This window comes from Phaethon aethereus (assembly GCF_964289735.1).
Source record: "Phaethon aethereus genome assembly, chromosome: 16".
Taxonomy (NCBI): Eukaryota; Metazoa; Chordata; class Aves; order Phaethontiformes; family Phaethontidae; genus Phaethon; species Phaethon aethereus.
The window spans coordinates 1,560,049-1,573,895 of NC_138592.1; the positions used below are offsets into that span (position 1 = coordinate 1,560,049).

The following is a 13,847-nucleotide window of genomic DNA, read 5'->3' on the forward strand; positions in this document are numbered from 1 at the left end:
GTGTCTTTTAAAAAAATCAAAAAAGGAACAACAACAAAAACCCCAACAAATTTTCTTGACAGTGTTGGAAACTGGAAATACTAAACCAGGTGAGAGATGTGACGGAGTCACTTGTCTTGTCACTTCTAAACATTGAAGCTTTATGGGAAAGGAGACGGGCCTCATCTTTCTCCAAGAGTGAGCTGGGACAGGATGTGTTGACATGCTGTGCAACTCATTAGGTTAGATCACAAAAATAACTTCCTTTAGGAGTCCCTCCTAAATAAACAAAGCTTTCATTGGATGGTGTGCAAATACTGGAACTGATGTTAACGTCAAAAAGCTTTCTACCTCGCCTTCTTGTGGAAGAATCAGTCAAACCATTAAGCTTAAATCTAAGCTGACTTGTATAAAGAGTGAGACAAAACCATCTGTTGTTATTACAGTTCATCACTGGGTCATCTTTACCAATATGGCTTCTCTTTTAGCATAAAGAAGCTCTTTTTTCAGTAATAGTTCCTTGATTTAAAAAATAATACTGTAAAAAGAGTTTCTAATTAACTGGAGAAAATCATAGCAAGAAATGCGTTGGAAGCCAGAATGGGGAATTCTTTGTCCCAGAATGGAGATTAAGATTAAAATAAACACTTAAAATTTCACGTACAGACTTGGATGACTTCCTGGAAGATGCTTTAGCCAAATACCAGTTGTTCAAAATAATAAGTTACAGATGGATGATATTGGATGACTTCGTGATCTTTTCTGATCATAAATGGGAGTTTCATGGTAAATAAGAACCACAACCCAGTGTGCTTTGTCAGAAGGAGCTATGTTGCAGGGATAGTGTTAAGAAGCAATTGTTCCTTGGTAGGGTTGTGACCCTTTTTCTGTTAAACAGGTCACTTAATGCTAAGCCTTCTTACTCCACTTCATCTGTCTGTGTCACTTTGTAGTTATTTGATCCTTTTATCAAAAGCACATAAATCCAGAATGCATGAGAATCTTGCTGTCAAGGGTTATTTGGGGAAAAAAGGAGATGTCTTTGGGTTATTGCTGAGGTTTTTGGTTGCAAAGGAAGAGGCGTGGAAGAAGAGGTTTTGCCTACTGTAACGTTTTGTGAACTGCTTGCAGATGCCCCCACCCCTGCCACAGTGCCGTTCTGGTTCCCTAAGTGAAAGTGATACAACACCATCTACTTCATCTGAGCAGATTCTCTCCCTGAAAAAAGCCAAAAACTTGGATGACCACGTTCCCAGTTTGAAGAGGAAAAGAAAAGGTAGGTTTGGGTCCTCACAGGTAATGCTCTTTTTGCTTTAAGGTGAACCAAAAAAGGAGGAGCAAGAGACTAGAAACTGGAATGAGAGAAAAAGCAAGGAGAGCTCAAAGACCAGTGTAAAAGTCTGATCAGAAGGGACATAGCTGTCATTAGAAGATGGGGGAACCAGTTGCAACTACAGAGCAAAGAGGCAGATGGGACCTGAAAAAGTGTCTTGTAGAACAGGAGGAGTTTGCTGGAAGATTACAGGCAGTTTAAAAAATAAGAACTGGAAGGCTTTCTGACTAGTACTGACTTTCTTTTGTCCTTCTTCCATCCTGTTGTACAAATGACTCTTACACAGTAATCTGACTGAGAAAACAGAAAGAGGGCATTGACCTTGGAACAAAAGGGTAATTTAAAATTTGTGGTTAGCTGATGCCAAAGAATAAAGTGTTTCTCATGTCGGATATTCTTTCAGAACGTTCTGCTGTAGATTTCTTGCTGTTTTGGAACAGAATAATGAAGTTGTGTTCAAAACTGTAGTTCCCAAACAGTTATGACTGAGTGTGAGGGTGATTTCACATTACGTCTAAGCCAGTGTGACTGCAGGTTGTTGTTGAGAGGGATTACTTTGGCCACTACTGTTTTCTCCCTCAATTTTCAAACATGCACTTATGCTTCTTCCCTTGATTTGAATCCATGTATTGTGGAACTGCAGAACAAGCAGATGAGCTTGCTGAACCAATTTACCTTTCATCTATGTGACTGGTAGATCTGTCTCAAAGGATGGGCTGGAGTGTATGACTGGAGGTAAAGGGAAGAAGCTGCATTCCCTCTTCTGATACGGATTTTCAGTTGCATTGCATTAGCTGTAACATCAAACTGCACCTGTAATCATAGTTTTGGCTAAAGATTTTCTTGTACTGATTTTTTTTTAATTTATAGTGTAATATACTTCCATTCCTCTTGAAATAGTGACTTTTCTTAGTAACTGACTGTTGAAGTAATTTCACAAAACAATGGAAACATATTTTGAAAAGAATGCCTTCTAGAAGTAGCAAACTGATACTAATTTAACACTACTTACAGCTCTAAATTCTTATATTTAAAACCAAATATACTTGGATCCTGATTAGTGAGAATATGTATTCTTGGGACCTGAGGGTGACTGTGTCATATAGGTATTGATACTGTGAGAATTGTAGGCTTTAAAAAAACTAGTTCTCTTTAAAAATAATAAATTATATTTCATGCCAGAATCTCTTAAAAACAGGAACTCTGTTTTGGGGGAATCCATAAAGCTAAAGTAGTTAAACACAGACAACTGTTGCATTAAGGCTTTTTTGCCATTGATCCATTTTGAGGTTAAATATGGCCATCACTTAAGGAAAAGTTTGAGAGAAGTCCACCAGGTTGTGGTAACAAATGCTTGAACAATTTTGGGAGTGATTAATGAAAGCAGTCTTCTTACTAAGTTGTATAATGCAATTTTGCAAGATATGGAAGACTAAATAAACAAGCACATCTTTGTGGATTGCTGGGTAAGATTTTTGAGATATTACTAAGTCTAAGAAAATGCAAGAGGTAATGTGGAATGTTAATTTGTCATCTGTATTATGCTGTGATGCCAGTAAATGGAGATGGAGCATCCAGCCTATGCATGGAATATGAACAAGAGCTCGTCTCACCTAGAAGACAATGTATTGGGCTTTTGGATGCATTGGAGCACAATGAGAAGAGCAGTGAGGATGCGGAAGAGGAAAGTGACTTGTCGGGAGAGGAAAAGGTAATGGCAATGGTGTCGCAAAATACTTGCCTATAAGTAAAAACTGTAGGCTCTAAAGCAAAATGAATTTGGCATTGATTTAAGAGTACCAGTTCAATCCCCTTTCAAGAAAAACTCACTGTAACCAGCAATGGTCACTGCAAGTTCTTATAATTAATTTTAATCAAAGGGTTTCCTTCCCACATTCAATTAGATGACTGACAGGTACATACTTGTACTGTGCTCCATAGCTGCTGACCACGTAGATTCCTGGAAGTTAACCATGCTCTCTGGAGAGCAAAGAGCTCTCAGAAAAGAGGCTGGTAGATACAGAGTTCCTCCTGGGTGGAATCTGTGTCAGCACTTGGTATGTGACCAGATACTGAATTAAGAAAAGGGCAGGGAGGGGGCTTATGAATTAGAAATTGCACTTTCAGATTAAAATCTTTGATTTGCTGCAGATTTAATATTGCAGACTTGTGGAATATTTTTATCTGAATCAAGAATCCACTATTGCACTAAGATCAATAAAGCTGCTTCTGTGCTGTTCGTTTTCTTTCCTCTTGGATTGGTATTTTTAATACATCGGTGGTTAGGCTGTGTTCTTGCTTTCCCAAAATTCCTGTTTGCAGTTGTTGGTGGGGTAGCTGCCTTACCTGGCTACCATCTGCAGGAGTATTTTACTGCTGACTCACACTCGGTTTGGCTGATGACTAGCTGGCTGATGACTAGCGTGTGGACTCCAGGAATGCCTATTGCAACATACCTAAGTAGTTTGCTTAAGGGATACATGCCTAAGGGAAAGTGTGGAGGTGTAAGGAGTATCTGGGTAATATCTAAGGAGGCCTAAGGGAGATGGATGGAGACATGTACAAAACAGAAGGAATGTACAAACTTGGAGAAACGAACCAGGACATGAATATTTAGCTTGTGTGCAGCCAACTGAGAAATTGGCTCCATCACCCATGGGCCACCATGACACAGGCACCACAACTTGTTCTTTGGAAAGCCTGGCACATCTCCAGGGACTTGGTATCTCAGCTACAGTATCTTGTTAACACAGCTGCACTGCTTTTGGCATAGCTCAGCATTTCCTGAAGTCAGATAAATTGATGGTCCTAATGGCTCAGCAGTGAGTCAGCTTGTATCCGCTTTCTGTATTTGGCATTGCTACTCATCTGTGGCTTGCGGAGAGCTGTGGGGTCATCCTGTGCTGCACCTGAAATGATGACCCCTGGCACCAGAGATCTGGGGAGTGTAGTCCCAAGACGTGCAGTGCCTCTGAGACAGCCAGCTTTCAATCTGAGTCTGGAATTGAGCTGATTTGGATGGATAATGGCGTTGGTGTGCTTTCATATCTTTCTTCACTATCCATCATAGTAACTGTGTTACCATTTTTTCTTTTATCAAGGTTATACTGTAGCTTTGTTTCCTAAATAATGGAAATTTAGCTGCTGTCATTCTGAAACAATTTGCTTGGAGTGAAAAAGAAAAGAAGCCTTTGTCATCTCAAAAAATCAAAATACAAGAAATAGTCTCTCAATCCATTTAAAGAATGATTTGACAGTTCCCCTTAATCAGTTTTCCTTGTGAGATGTGCCTTATGGAAACTTGTCTTTCAGAACTCTCATTTCTTCTGGATTGTGCTATTCAAGGTGGTGCATTTACATAGTCCAGGATTAAGAAAGATGTGTTTTATTATTTTTCTGACTTACTGCATGTATCATAAATGTTTGACTTGCTGCTTGTATTCCAATTCTTCATTCCATTACATGATGCTTAAATAAAATGTATTTAAATGTGCACTTAAATCATGGTCAGGCTTGTCTGGAATTCAGTATCCTTGCAGTATTGTGAGTGCACTGAAGGTTGCGTTTCTGAGTATCAGCAACTGACTTTACAAACTGGCAAATCTGAGGTTATTGGCTTAGGGTTTTGTTTGTTTTTAGTGGTGGTGTTTTAGTTGTAGTTCATTTAATTTGAAGCTTTGTGGTCTGAATAGGCATATGTAGAAGTCACAGTGGAATATAGGGCTACTGTTATGTTTCTCTGGTTCCTCTCACAAACGAATGACACTATTCTGTAAATGCACTGATAGTCACATACTTGCTATGAAATTCTTTTATTGGACAAGAGCAAAGAAATAAATTGCTTCACATACCTGCTTTCTCAACAGGTATGTAGAAACCAGCTGGCAATATGGGTTTATCCCACAGTTCCTTCTGTTACTTAAGTGATTGTTTTTAAAGTGCTTGATACTGGCTTGATCTAATATTGGAGACTCTGCTATTAAGCAGTGCCACTCCTCTTGTTTATGCCTGCTCGCTTCTCTTTTGGAGCTTTGTATACCAATATTCCCAGTCACTGCAGTACAAGCACAGTTCTTTGTTACTGGGAACGGGAGATGCTAAAGAGCTTATCAAGCCACAAGTGCTTCTGCTACACTCTCATCCTGTCTGCCCTGATATTTTCTACAAGACTGCTTAGGCTTCCCTTCTCAGTATCCCAAGAAAAGCCTGATACATGTTTTCTTCAGAAGAGAAGTACTTTCGGGCAGGAAAGTGAAGGGGCATGTGAGGCATCAGTTACACACAGGTATGTGTACACTCCCAGGGCTACCCTGAAACTGTTAGCTGTAAGTCCAGCTTTGCTTAGTTGGGAATCTGCACTCTCAAGACCAACTTTGTCTTTAATTTCCTCTGGTTTAGTCTCTCTTTCTGAATTGTCCAGTAAGTGATTACCTTCTAGAAACATGTATGTGTCCCGGGTTCTGTTGCAATTACTTAGGTTGGTTTGTTTCACTTTCTTGAGTGGTGTCACAAGCTGGGTTAACAAGCTTTACTACTGGAAATGGCTACATTAAATGGACCCTAACTTTGAAAAGCATTTTTTTGGACCTTTCTTCTTTTCTTTTAATCTTCACAGGCACAACGTCTGTCAACACTTTCCCTTCAGTATGAGAAGAGGTTAACAGATGAGCAGAAAGGAGGAAGGAAGAAAATAAAGCTAGTCAGCAATACAGTATGTGTTTTCATGTGTCTGTGCCATCCCTTCAATCTGCAGACTGCTTTAATTTGAATTGGAAATTTCCAGGCAGACAGATGACTGATGCTAGAACAATTATGTTTTTTCTCCAAACTGTCCATATTCATCAATGCATATCTGAAGTCTATTTCTGGTATGCTCTTTCTCAAATCTAGACATCACAAAACCAATCAAGCACAGATCCAGGTAGGACTAGTGGTGAAAATAATTGTTTTGTGGCATTGCCTATCTTGAGAACATCTCCTCCCATTGACCAGGTGCAATGGATGGTTTCATTCTTTTTGATTAGAATGGAATAGTTCAGTTGGAAGGGACCTACAACAATCATCTAAACTGCTGGTAGACCTTCAAATGGTATAACTGGCCAGGTTTTTTTTGATAAGCGATCACATCCTAACCCTACCTGTGGTGGGTCAGTTTATGTTTGCAGTTGTGCATTATTGTTTTACCCTGTCTCCAAACTCTGTTAACTCACTACGCAGCTAGTTGCTGAAGAGTCACAGTAAGTTCCTGAGGATCCCCTGGGTGATTGTGTGTGCCAATAATTATCCAAGGTAGTGTCCTAACTGGGTGCTGGCTGTCAGACTCCCGGTCACCTAGCAGACGAAACTGGTGAAAGTAGTCACAGATCCTGAGGCTGGTAAGGTGTGTGGAAGAGAGCAGGTTCATTGCAGAACATTTTGTTTGCAGTTTGTGGCTGATGTCATCATGAGTCAGCTTAACGCTCAAGGTTTGGAGTAAATGCCATTTCTATTATTAAGCCTTCTCCTAAGAATAGAATTGTGCAATGGGACTTGGCTGCCTTCTCTAGGAATATTCCTCTGAAGCAGTCAGTTTTCTCAGCAGAGGAGGTACATGGCATCACTGTTCTGTGAGGGAATGGACACTCACAGATGTTAGAGGGATTAATGTTTTAGAAATAGATATAATAATCAGCTGGGGAAATTAACAATATACTTGTGCCTTGGGATTGCCCCGTTGATGCTGGTTTTTGTCATGAAGACGTGTGACAAGGGCCCAGCAGCTTATATGTTCAAAGTGTGTGGGCACATTGTAATGCACAGTCACTTTCATAAAGGGGGTGTTGTTCTGAATCTTTTTCAAGTCCCTGCTGCTTGTGATTATGGAATAAAGTTTCCCAACATGAGAGAGTAATCCAGCTTGCTTAAGTGCATAATGTCTTCAAGAAATGTCTTAGGGGAACCAAAATGCTTGAACACCTTCATTCTTTGTATCTCCTGCTTCAGAGATTTATGTCTTTCCATTAATTGGGTATTTCCAGGAGGCAGGCCAGTTAGATTTGTTTTTATTCTGTGGCACTGAAGCTGTTTTGTTTGGGGTTTTTTGGGGGAAATAATATGGATACAGGGGTGACTGCCATAATTGTAAGAGACAGTAACCTGTTAGTTGAAAGCATTTATTGTTCTGTGTGCTGGCAGAATTGTAAATATATTGCTTCCATCTGAATTCATGTGAGAGTAACTCCTCAAGTCATACTATTTACGGAAAATAATTTCCTGTCTTCGCAGCAAGCTGATAAGAAAGCAGACCTGACAGAGCCGAAGAAGGCCCGAGCTACGTTGTACATCGCAACAGTGAAGGAGACCCTAAGCCAACAGAACTATGATCTCTTCTCTAAAGCTCTTCAGCACTACAAGAAGACAGATGATTTCCATGCTATGTTATCTCAAATGAGCTCTCTTTTTATAGAAGATGAAAAAAAGCATATTTTGTTACGAGGTATGATGACTTCCCTAGTATATTTACATGACGTGACCTTTGTCTTTTAAGTAGACTTGGATATTTCAGAGGTGTTTTAGATTTGAAGTACAGATCAATGAGGATGATAATCATTAACATGCGTCATTTTATATCCCCAGATCACACAGAAAATCTTCTCAATCTAATTATCATATGTTAATTTGCATCTTGACAGGCCTAAAAAAAAATTTACATTCCATGGAAGCTTGTGTTATTTTAAACTTTGCCTAAGAATAGTATAGCTTATTCCCTGTGATTTAGGAGGCAAGATCAAGAGTGTGGTTGTGTGAGTTGGATAGATGCATTCATAAGGGTTCAGTGTTAAAGCAGTAAATAAGTAGACAGAATATCTAGAGACATTTTGTATTTAAATAATGGTGAGTGTAAAGCAAGTGATCTGGGCAAGCATGGATAGTTTACTGGTTTAGCTGGTATTTTCTTGGCTTTTAACAACTGCATTGACAGGAACTGGACTCCTACCAACATGTCTTGTAGTTTAAAGTTCCCCTTCAACTTGTGAGCAACTGGGCAGATTTTTCTGTGACTTTTTTCATCTACTAAAATTTTAAAAAGCATAGTTATGCATCTTGTAAATTGTTTAAGGTTAAGGAATGGGAAGCTCAGTATGAGCGCTTAGTACAATAGTAGGCACAGTCTGTTTCCTGATTTGCTGATCTTACTATATAAATAAGAAAATATTTGATTGCTAAATTAAAACCTAAGTCTAATTTTCAAAAGCAGCAGGCATCTGAAGCTTAAAGTTCATTTGACACTTAGGCTTTTGGTTGGCAAGCCTTACCTGTCTGTCTTACTCGCCATAAAGGTAAGGTGTAAAATTAACAGTATATCAGTTTTTCAAAGTATCAGCCTATACAGCAGATACTTTGACCCCATGGTTTATGAGGTAGCTCATGACCTTTTTGCTGCAAGTACCTGTTTTTCAGTAAGCAGTAAGCTAGTTCATATTTACAGTGAAAAAAAAATTACAGTTATTACCTACTGGTAAAAATATTGCTGAAATTTTGCATGATAGCTGACCTTTGTGTAATTTGTAAGTGTATTTATTGTATAAATGTTAGGCAACGGCATTTAGATTTTAAGTTATTTAGCTGCAGGTTTTTTATCTTCATGTTACCTAACCTACAAGTCCTGTCATTGTAGGTTTCTGTGGCATTTATTACCCGTTGTGAACTGATTTTTCTTTTTTTTCTTTTCCTTTTTTTCTTTTTATCTCATTTGCTTCTCTCTAATGGAAGAATTTTACCAGTTTGTTCGACCTCAACATAAAAAACAGTTTGATGAAGCATGTTGCAGTCTGACTGGAGTGGGCTGTGGCTACAAACCTGAGCATAGCCTCCTGCGGGAGGAGAGAGAGACACTAGCCAAGAAAATAGGTGAGGAGCTTGTTTCAGCACTGTGCAGGCAGTTACCTAATCATAGAGCAAGACAAGTCTAATATGCAGAAATGCGAGGATGGAAGGCAATTTAGTTTAATCTAGATTGAGCTAAGTCTCCCCTCTGTATGATCCTCTTGCCTGCCTTCCCGTGAGCATACACAGATGCCTGAGCGTTAGCTCGTGCATATTAGTAATGACACCATTTTATTTCAAAAGGAGATTTGACAGATCTATTTAAATCGTAAATCTAGTATGTGGATTTAAAAACTTTCTGTGTGTCCTCTTTGCTACCCACATAGTCACCAGAATTGTGAATAGAGGGTAATCATGTCCTCACAGAGCTTGTGAAGTCTTTGAAACCCCGGAGCAATAAAGTCCTAAAAAAAGCAGAGCATTAGCTCTTCTCCAGATGTTTTCAGCATAGAATGGCATACTTTGAAATGCATCTTTCTATGTTCATTCTTGCTTAAGTTCACTGTTTTGATTTAACAGAAGAAAAACAAAGTCAGCAGAAAACCGCCTTCTCAAAGGAGTCATGTGCTCAGCTAAACCCTGGGCTCCACTTAAACCAGGGAGGATTCCACTTGACAACAGGACTGAATAGTGCAGGTAACCTTCAGGTTAAATAACACACATTACCTTGGGACTGTGGTTTTATGTTTTATGTCATCACTGACTGTAAATTCTCCTGGTGGAAGCCAATGTTTTTTGTGTTCACCTAGCACAGTGGCTCACTCTCTGTAGGTAGGAGTGATGGTAATTCAGATTTTTTCAGCAAGGATTGTACAAAATGAAACACAAAAGCCAATAAATTAAATCAAGGCGGATATGAAAGAAACCAACTAAAGCCAGAAGTTTGCACTAGAGACTGACCTGGCATACGTCAGGAGGGGAAAGGGTGAGTTGAGCACAAGACTGCTGGGCTTCCTGTTTGCCCAGGGTTCATCAAAGAGAGCCATTTAAGGAATGTAATTTTAGCGTATGTCAATATGAATCCAGATATGAAAAAGGAAACGGTTGCATTTTGTTATTGATATGGATACCCTCCTCATGTGGAGAGTGTTTTTTTTTCTGCAGAAACAGACTAGTAAATATATTGTCACAATTGCACGTAATCTCTGTATGCATTCCTCTAATCTCATACTGCTCAGTATTTATCTTTGAAGTCAAAGGCTCAGTTATGATTTGATTATACATCCTCCTGACAAGAGCTGGGAATTTTTTGTATTTCTCACAAGGAAATGAGTGGGATAGTTGGACAGCTTAAAAGTCTTTCTTCAGAGGGTAAAGAATAGTCAAAGGCTAATTCTTTCTCTTTCATAAAAAAAATAAATAAAAAACTGATGTTTCCTGGAAGGCTTTAAAAGCTTTTCATGTATGAAGCCATGTTGTTTCTTTTGATTTGTTGTCCTTTTTTGTTTTGTATTTTAAGAACATTTGCACAAAACACAATCTTTGGTAATTATTTTGTCCTGAGGTCTGAGATTGATTTTTCACAGAAACTTGTTTCGACTAAAAGTAATTGAGAAAATGCATGTAGTATTTCTGCGGCTCACGCCCTAAGTAGGGTAAGCTCCTGTGAGTGTGTCAGAAAGCTGTACGGTAGAAGATGCTGACTATAAAATTCACACCCATCTTTTTCCTCTTTCAGGAAACTGAACTAATCACATCTTTCAAAAGTTCATTGTTCATTTCTTTAACTTCTTTGAAAGTTCGTTGGTGAAGAATAAAGATCTAAATACCAAAAGATGTGGTTGGCTAATTTAAAACAGTTGTTTTATAAAATACTTCATCCTTATTTGCATTCCGTTGATATGCAAAACAGAACTTTTTCCTCTAAAACGTACCAGAAGCCAAAGGCTGGCATTTTGAACAGAAGTCCACTTGGAGTTTAGCAGGATGTTCATAGCTGCTCCTACCTTAGAATCATATAATCTTTGGGTTGAAAGGGACCTTTTAAGGTCGTCTAGTCCACCCCCCCTGCAATGAGCACCTTCTCTCGTCCTCCCGCCCTGCTGCTGTCTTGTGTGGTATTTCAGGTCAGTTATTCTCTTTTAACACTATGCTTTCCTGTTGGCAGAGGGGAACACTGCTCTCAACAGTTTACTTGCCCATGTGTCAGGCCAGCATTGTTGGCTAAGCCACTTGTTTAAAATGCTTCTACTTCTTTGAAGTGTAGCATAAAACCTCATGTATTGATGACCTCCATGCCCAGTGTCTTCTGTGTCACCTTTTTCTCATTCCCTAGTGACGATCTGATGTTTTTTTCCATTTAAAAGCTCAAAAAAACCTCCAGAAGATGCTAAAAGCAATCCCCAGAATTAATTTGCTCACTTGCCATTTCTAGGAGCAGGTCTTGGCTCTTCTCGGCCGTGCCATTCTTCCTGGAGGCGACTGGCTGTGCAGGCAGTGTTGGCTTTACCACTTTGAAATAATCTTTGAATGAAAAGAGAAGTCAATACAAAGGAGTGTTTGTATTTTGTTTGCCTCTGTTCCCCCAAGCCCTACTCACATGTGTTCTTTGTCTCTCAGGGCAGAATGCTAGTCGAGCTCCAAGGAAACACACTGAGAAAGCTTCAAGCTCTAGCAGAAATCACCACCAGGTCCTCAGGGCTACTTATCTCAACGATGTGAAAATGGCTTTGAACAAAAGCACTTACAGCCGTTTCTATGAAGCATTGTTATCTTACAAGAAGACAGATGACTATGATGCCATGATATCCGTGATAGCAGCCCTCACCACTGAGAGGCCAGAAGACTTTCATCTCCTACAAAGTAAGGGGTTTTTTTTCTAAATCACTTTTACTTCGTAGAAAAGAAGATGTAGGTGCTGTGATCTTATGTGAGCAATAACCTTTCCCTGGTCATTCATTAGTTTGCAAATTCTCTACTTTCAGGAAAAACTTTTAGCATTGGTAGACTTTACCTCTCCCATATTTTGGTTTAACAAACCAGATAAATGGAGCAGCAGGGAAGATGTGTTAAATGAGTGTCAGTCAGAGAGCAAAAAAAGTAAAGATTATAAATTATTATCTCTGTTCAGTTAGAAATTGTCCACTAAAAACATTAGATAAGACCTCAGTAATTCCAGTCCTAACCTGCAGTCAAGCTAACTTCAGTCAAATGGTTTCATTTACCTCTTTTTTTCTCCTCAATTACTACAAGTGATTGCTCTTTAGAAAAGAAAGCACTGACTATCACACTGACTCAGTTTTGTTCTCATGACCAGCGGTGGCTATACTGGTGCTAAACTCTTAGGTCACTTCCAGGTTTTGAGATAAGCAGTCACACTTTTGATTCACTCTTCTTCTACAGAGCTTTACCTGAGAATAGTTATGGAACTGTGTCATAATTTAGTATCCTTATCGTTCATAATAATCTCCTAGAAATTTCAGGCTGATATTTTTTTTTTCAGAAGTGGTTTGTTTTGGTTTTTTACCTTTCATGGGTTTAATGCTGAAAGGATTTAGGAAGCTACAAATTTTCAAAATTTGAAATTGGGCTTTATTGTTTAAAAAAAAAAAAGGGCGGAAAAAAGGAAAAAAAGAAGAGGAGAGTTTATATACTTGTCTTGATTACCTTGGTGGAGACATCTGGCTTTGTGCTATGTAACATCTCAGTTCTACCTTCTTCGGGGCCTCTGGTGTGAACTCCTCTGCTGGAAATGATGCATCCAGTATATGCTGGGAAATGTTGGTATAGTTTTGTTTGTTGTCTTTAGGAAATAATAAGTATTCCATTGACCTTGAATAGATCTCATAGTCTCCAAATTTTTAGAATTTTTTTTTTTCTGGTGCATTAGCTAGTCAGATTAGTCTTGACACAGTGGAGAGTGGGAGGGAAATGAACTGTGTGGCATCGTGAGTCATAATCTCCTCCTGAGCATTCTTTCTCACAAACAGAGAGGCAGTATCTTTCCTCAGAGGACTTTGTGGTAGAATTGGCTGTAAGTTGTTATTGGTGTTATTTTAGAATTTGTGTGTGTTGTGAATCCTTGTCAACCAAACAAGAAATTTCCTTGTTGAGAAAGTCTTCAGGTATTTTGCATATACCTGATTTCACTAGATCAGTTGTCAGGTGAAGGGCTGGATCAGGTATTTATGCTTAGCTGTAGAGAACAGAAGAATTTCAAGGTAAGTTGAGATTATTTTCAATACTAAATACTCATCTGTATTCTGGCAAGAAAAACACCATAATTATAAAATCAACAAAAACATCAAGTGTTCCACCAACCTGAAGATAATCTGAGGAATATGGCTGATATTGTTCAGCTTCCAAAGAATTTCTCCCCTGCAAAGCAAGGGGTCTTCCATGGTCAGCATTTATTTTCCTATGCGTTTGACTCTCTTTTCTTTTGGACAGGGTTTTACATGTTCGTACGCCCTCATCACAAAGAGCAGTTCAAACAAGTGTGTAAAGATTTGACTGGAATGGTCTGTGGCGAGGGAGAAAAGCAATCACAACAGTGCATGCAAGGTGAAGGGAGCCCTCTGAGTTCGGAGCGCTGGTGCGCTAAAGGAGAAAACAGCCACATACAAGGTTGGGAATGAACATTTGTCTGAAGTTTAGAACCTTATTATGATGGGTAGGGTCCAAGAGTCTTAGCTGTGGGCTAGGGCCTCCCTGCACTAGCTGTGTAAAG

At 39.1% G+C, this 13,847-nt stretch overlaps 1 protein-coding gene across 1 annotated transcript in view; it reads left to right on the forward strand.

The window, feature by feature from the left end:
• The window catches only part of RTEL1 (regulator of telomere elongation helicase 1), a gene marked incomplete at both ends in the record, with an annotated part of 49,412 nt that overhangs the window by 29,801 nt on the left and 5,764 nt on the right, over positions 1-13,847 (forward strand). Inside the window, 8 exons of the mRNA XM_082007377.1 lie at positions 1,111-1,255; positions 2,869-3,023; positions 5,928-6,023; positions 7,577-7,787; positions 9,065-9,202; positions 9,698-9,814; positions 11,738-11,980; positions 13,568-13,744. Of these exons, the coding sequence (XP_081863503.1) occupies positions 1,111-1,255; positions 2,869-3,023; positions 5,928-6,023; positions 7,577-7,787; positions 9,065-9,202; positions 9,698-9,814; positions 11,738-11,980; positions 13,568-13,744 (1,282 nt within the window). The remainder of the gene's footprint in view (positions 1-1,110; positions 1,256-2,868; positions 3,024-5,927; positions 6,024-7,576; positions 7,788-9,064; positions 9,203-9,697; positions 9,815-11,737; positions 11,981-13,567; positions 13,745-13,847) is intronic.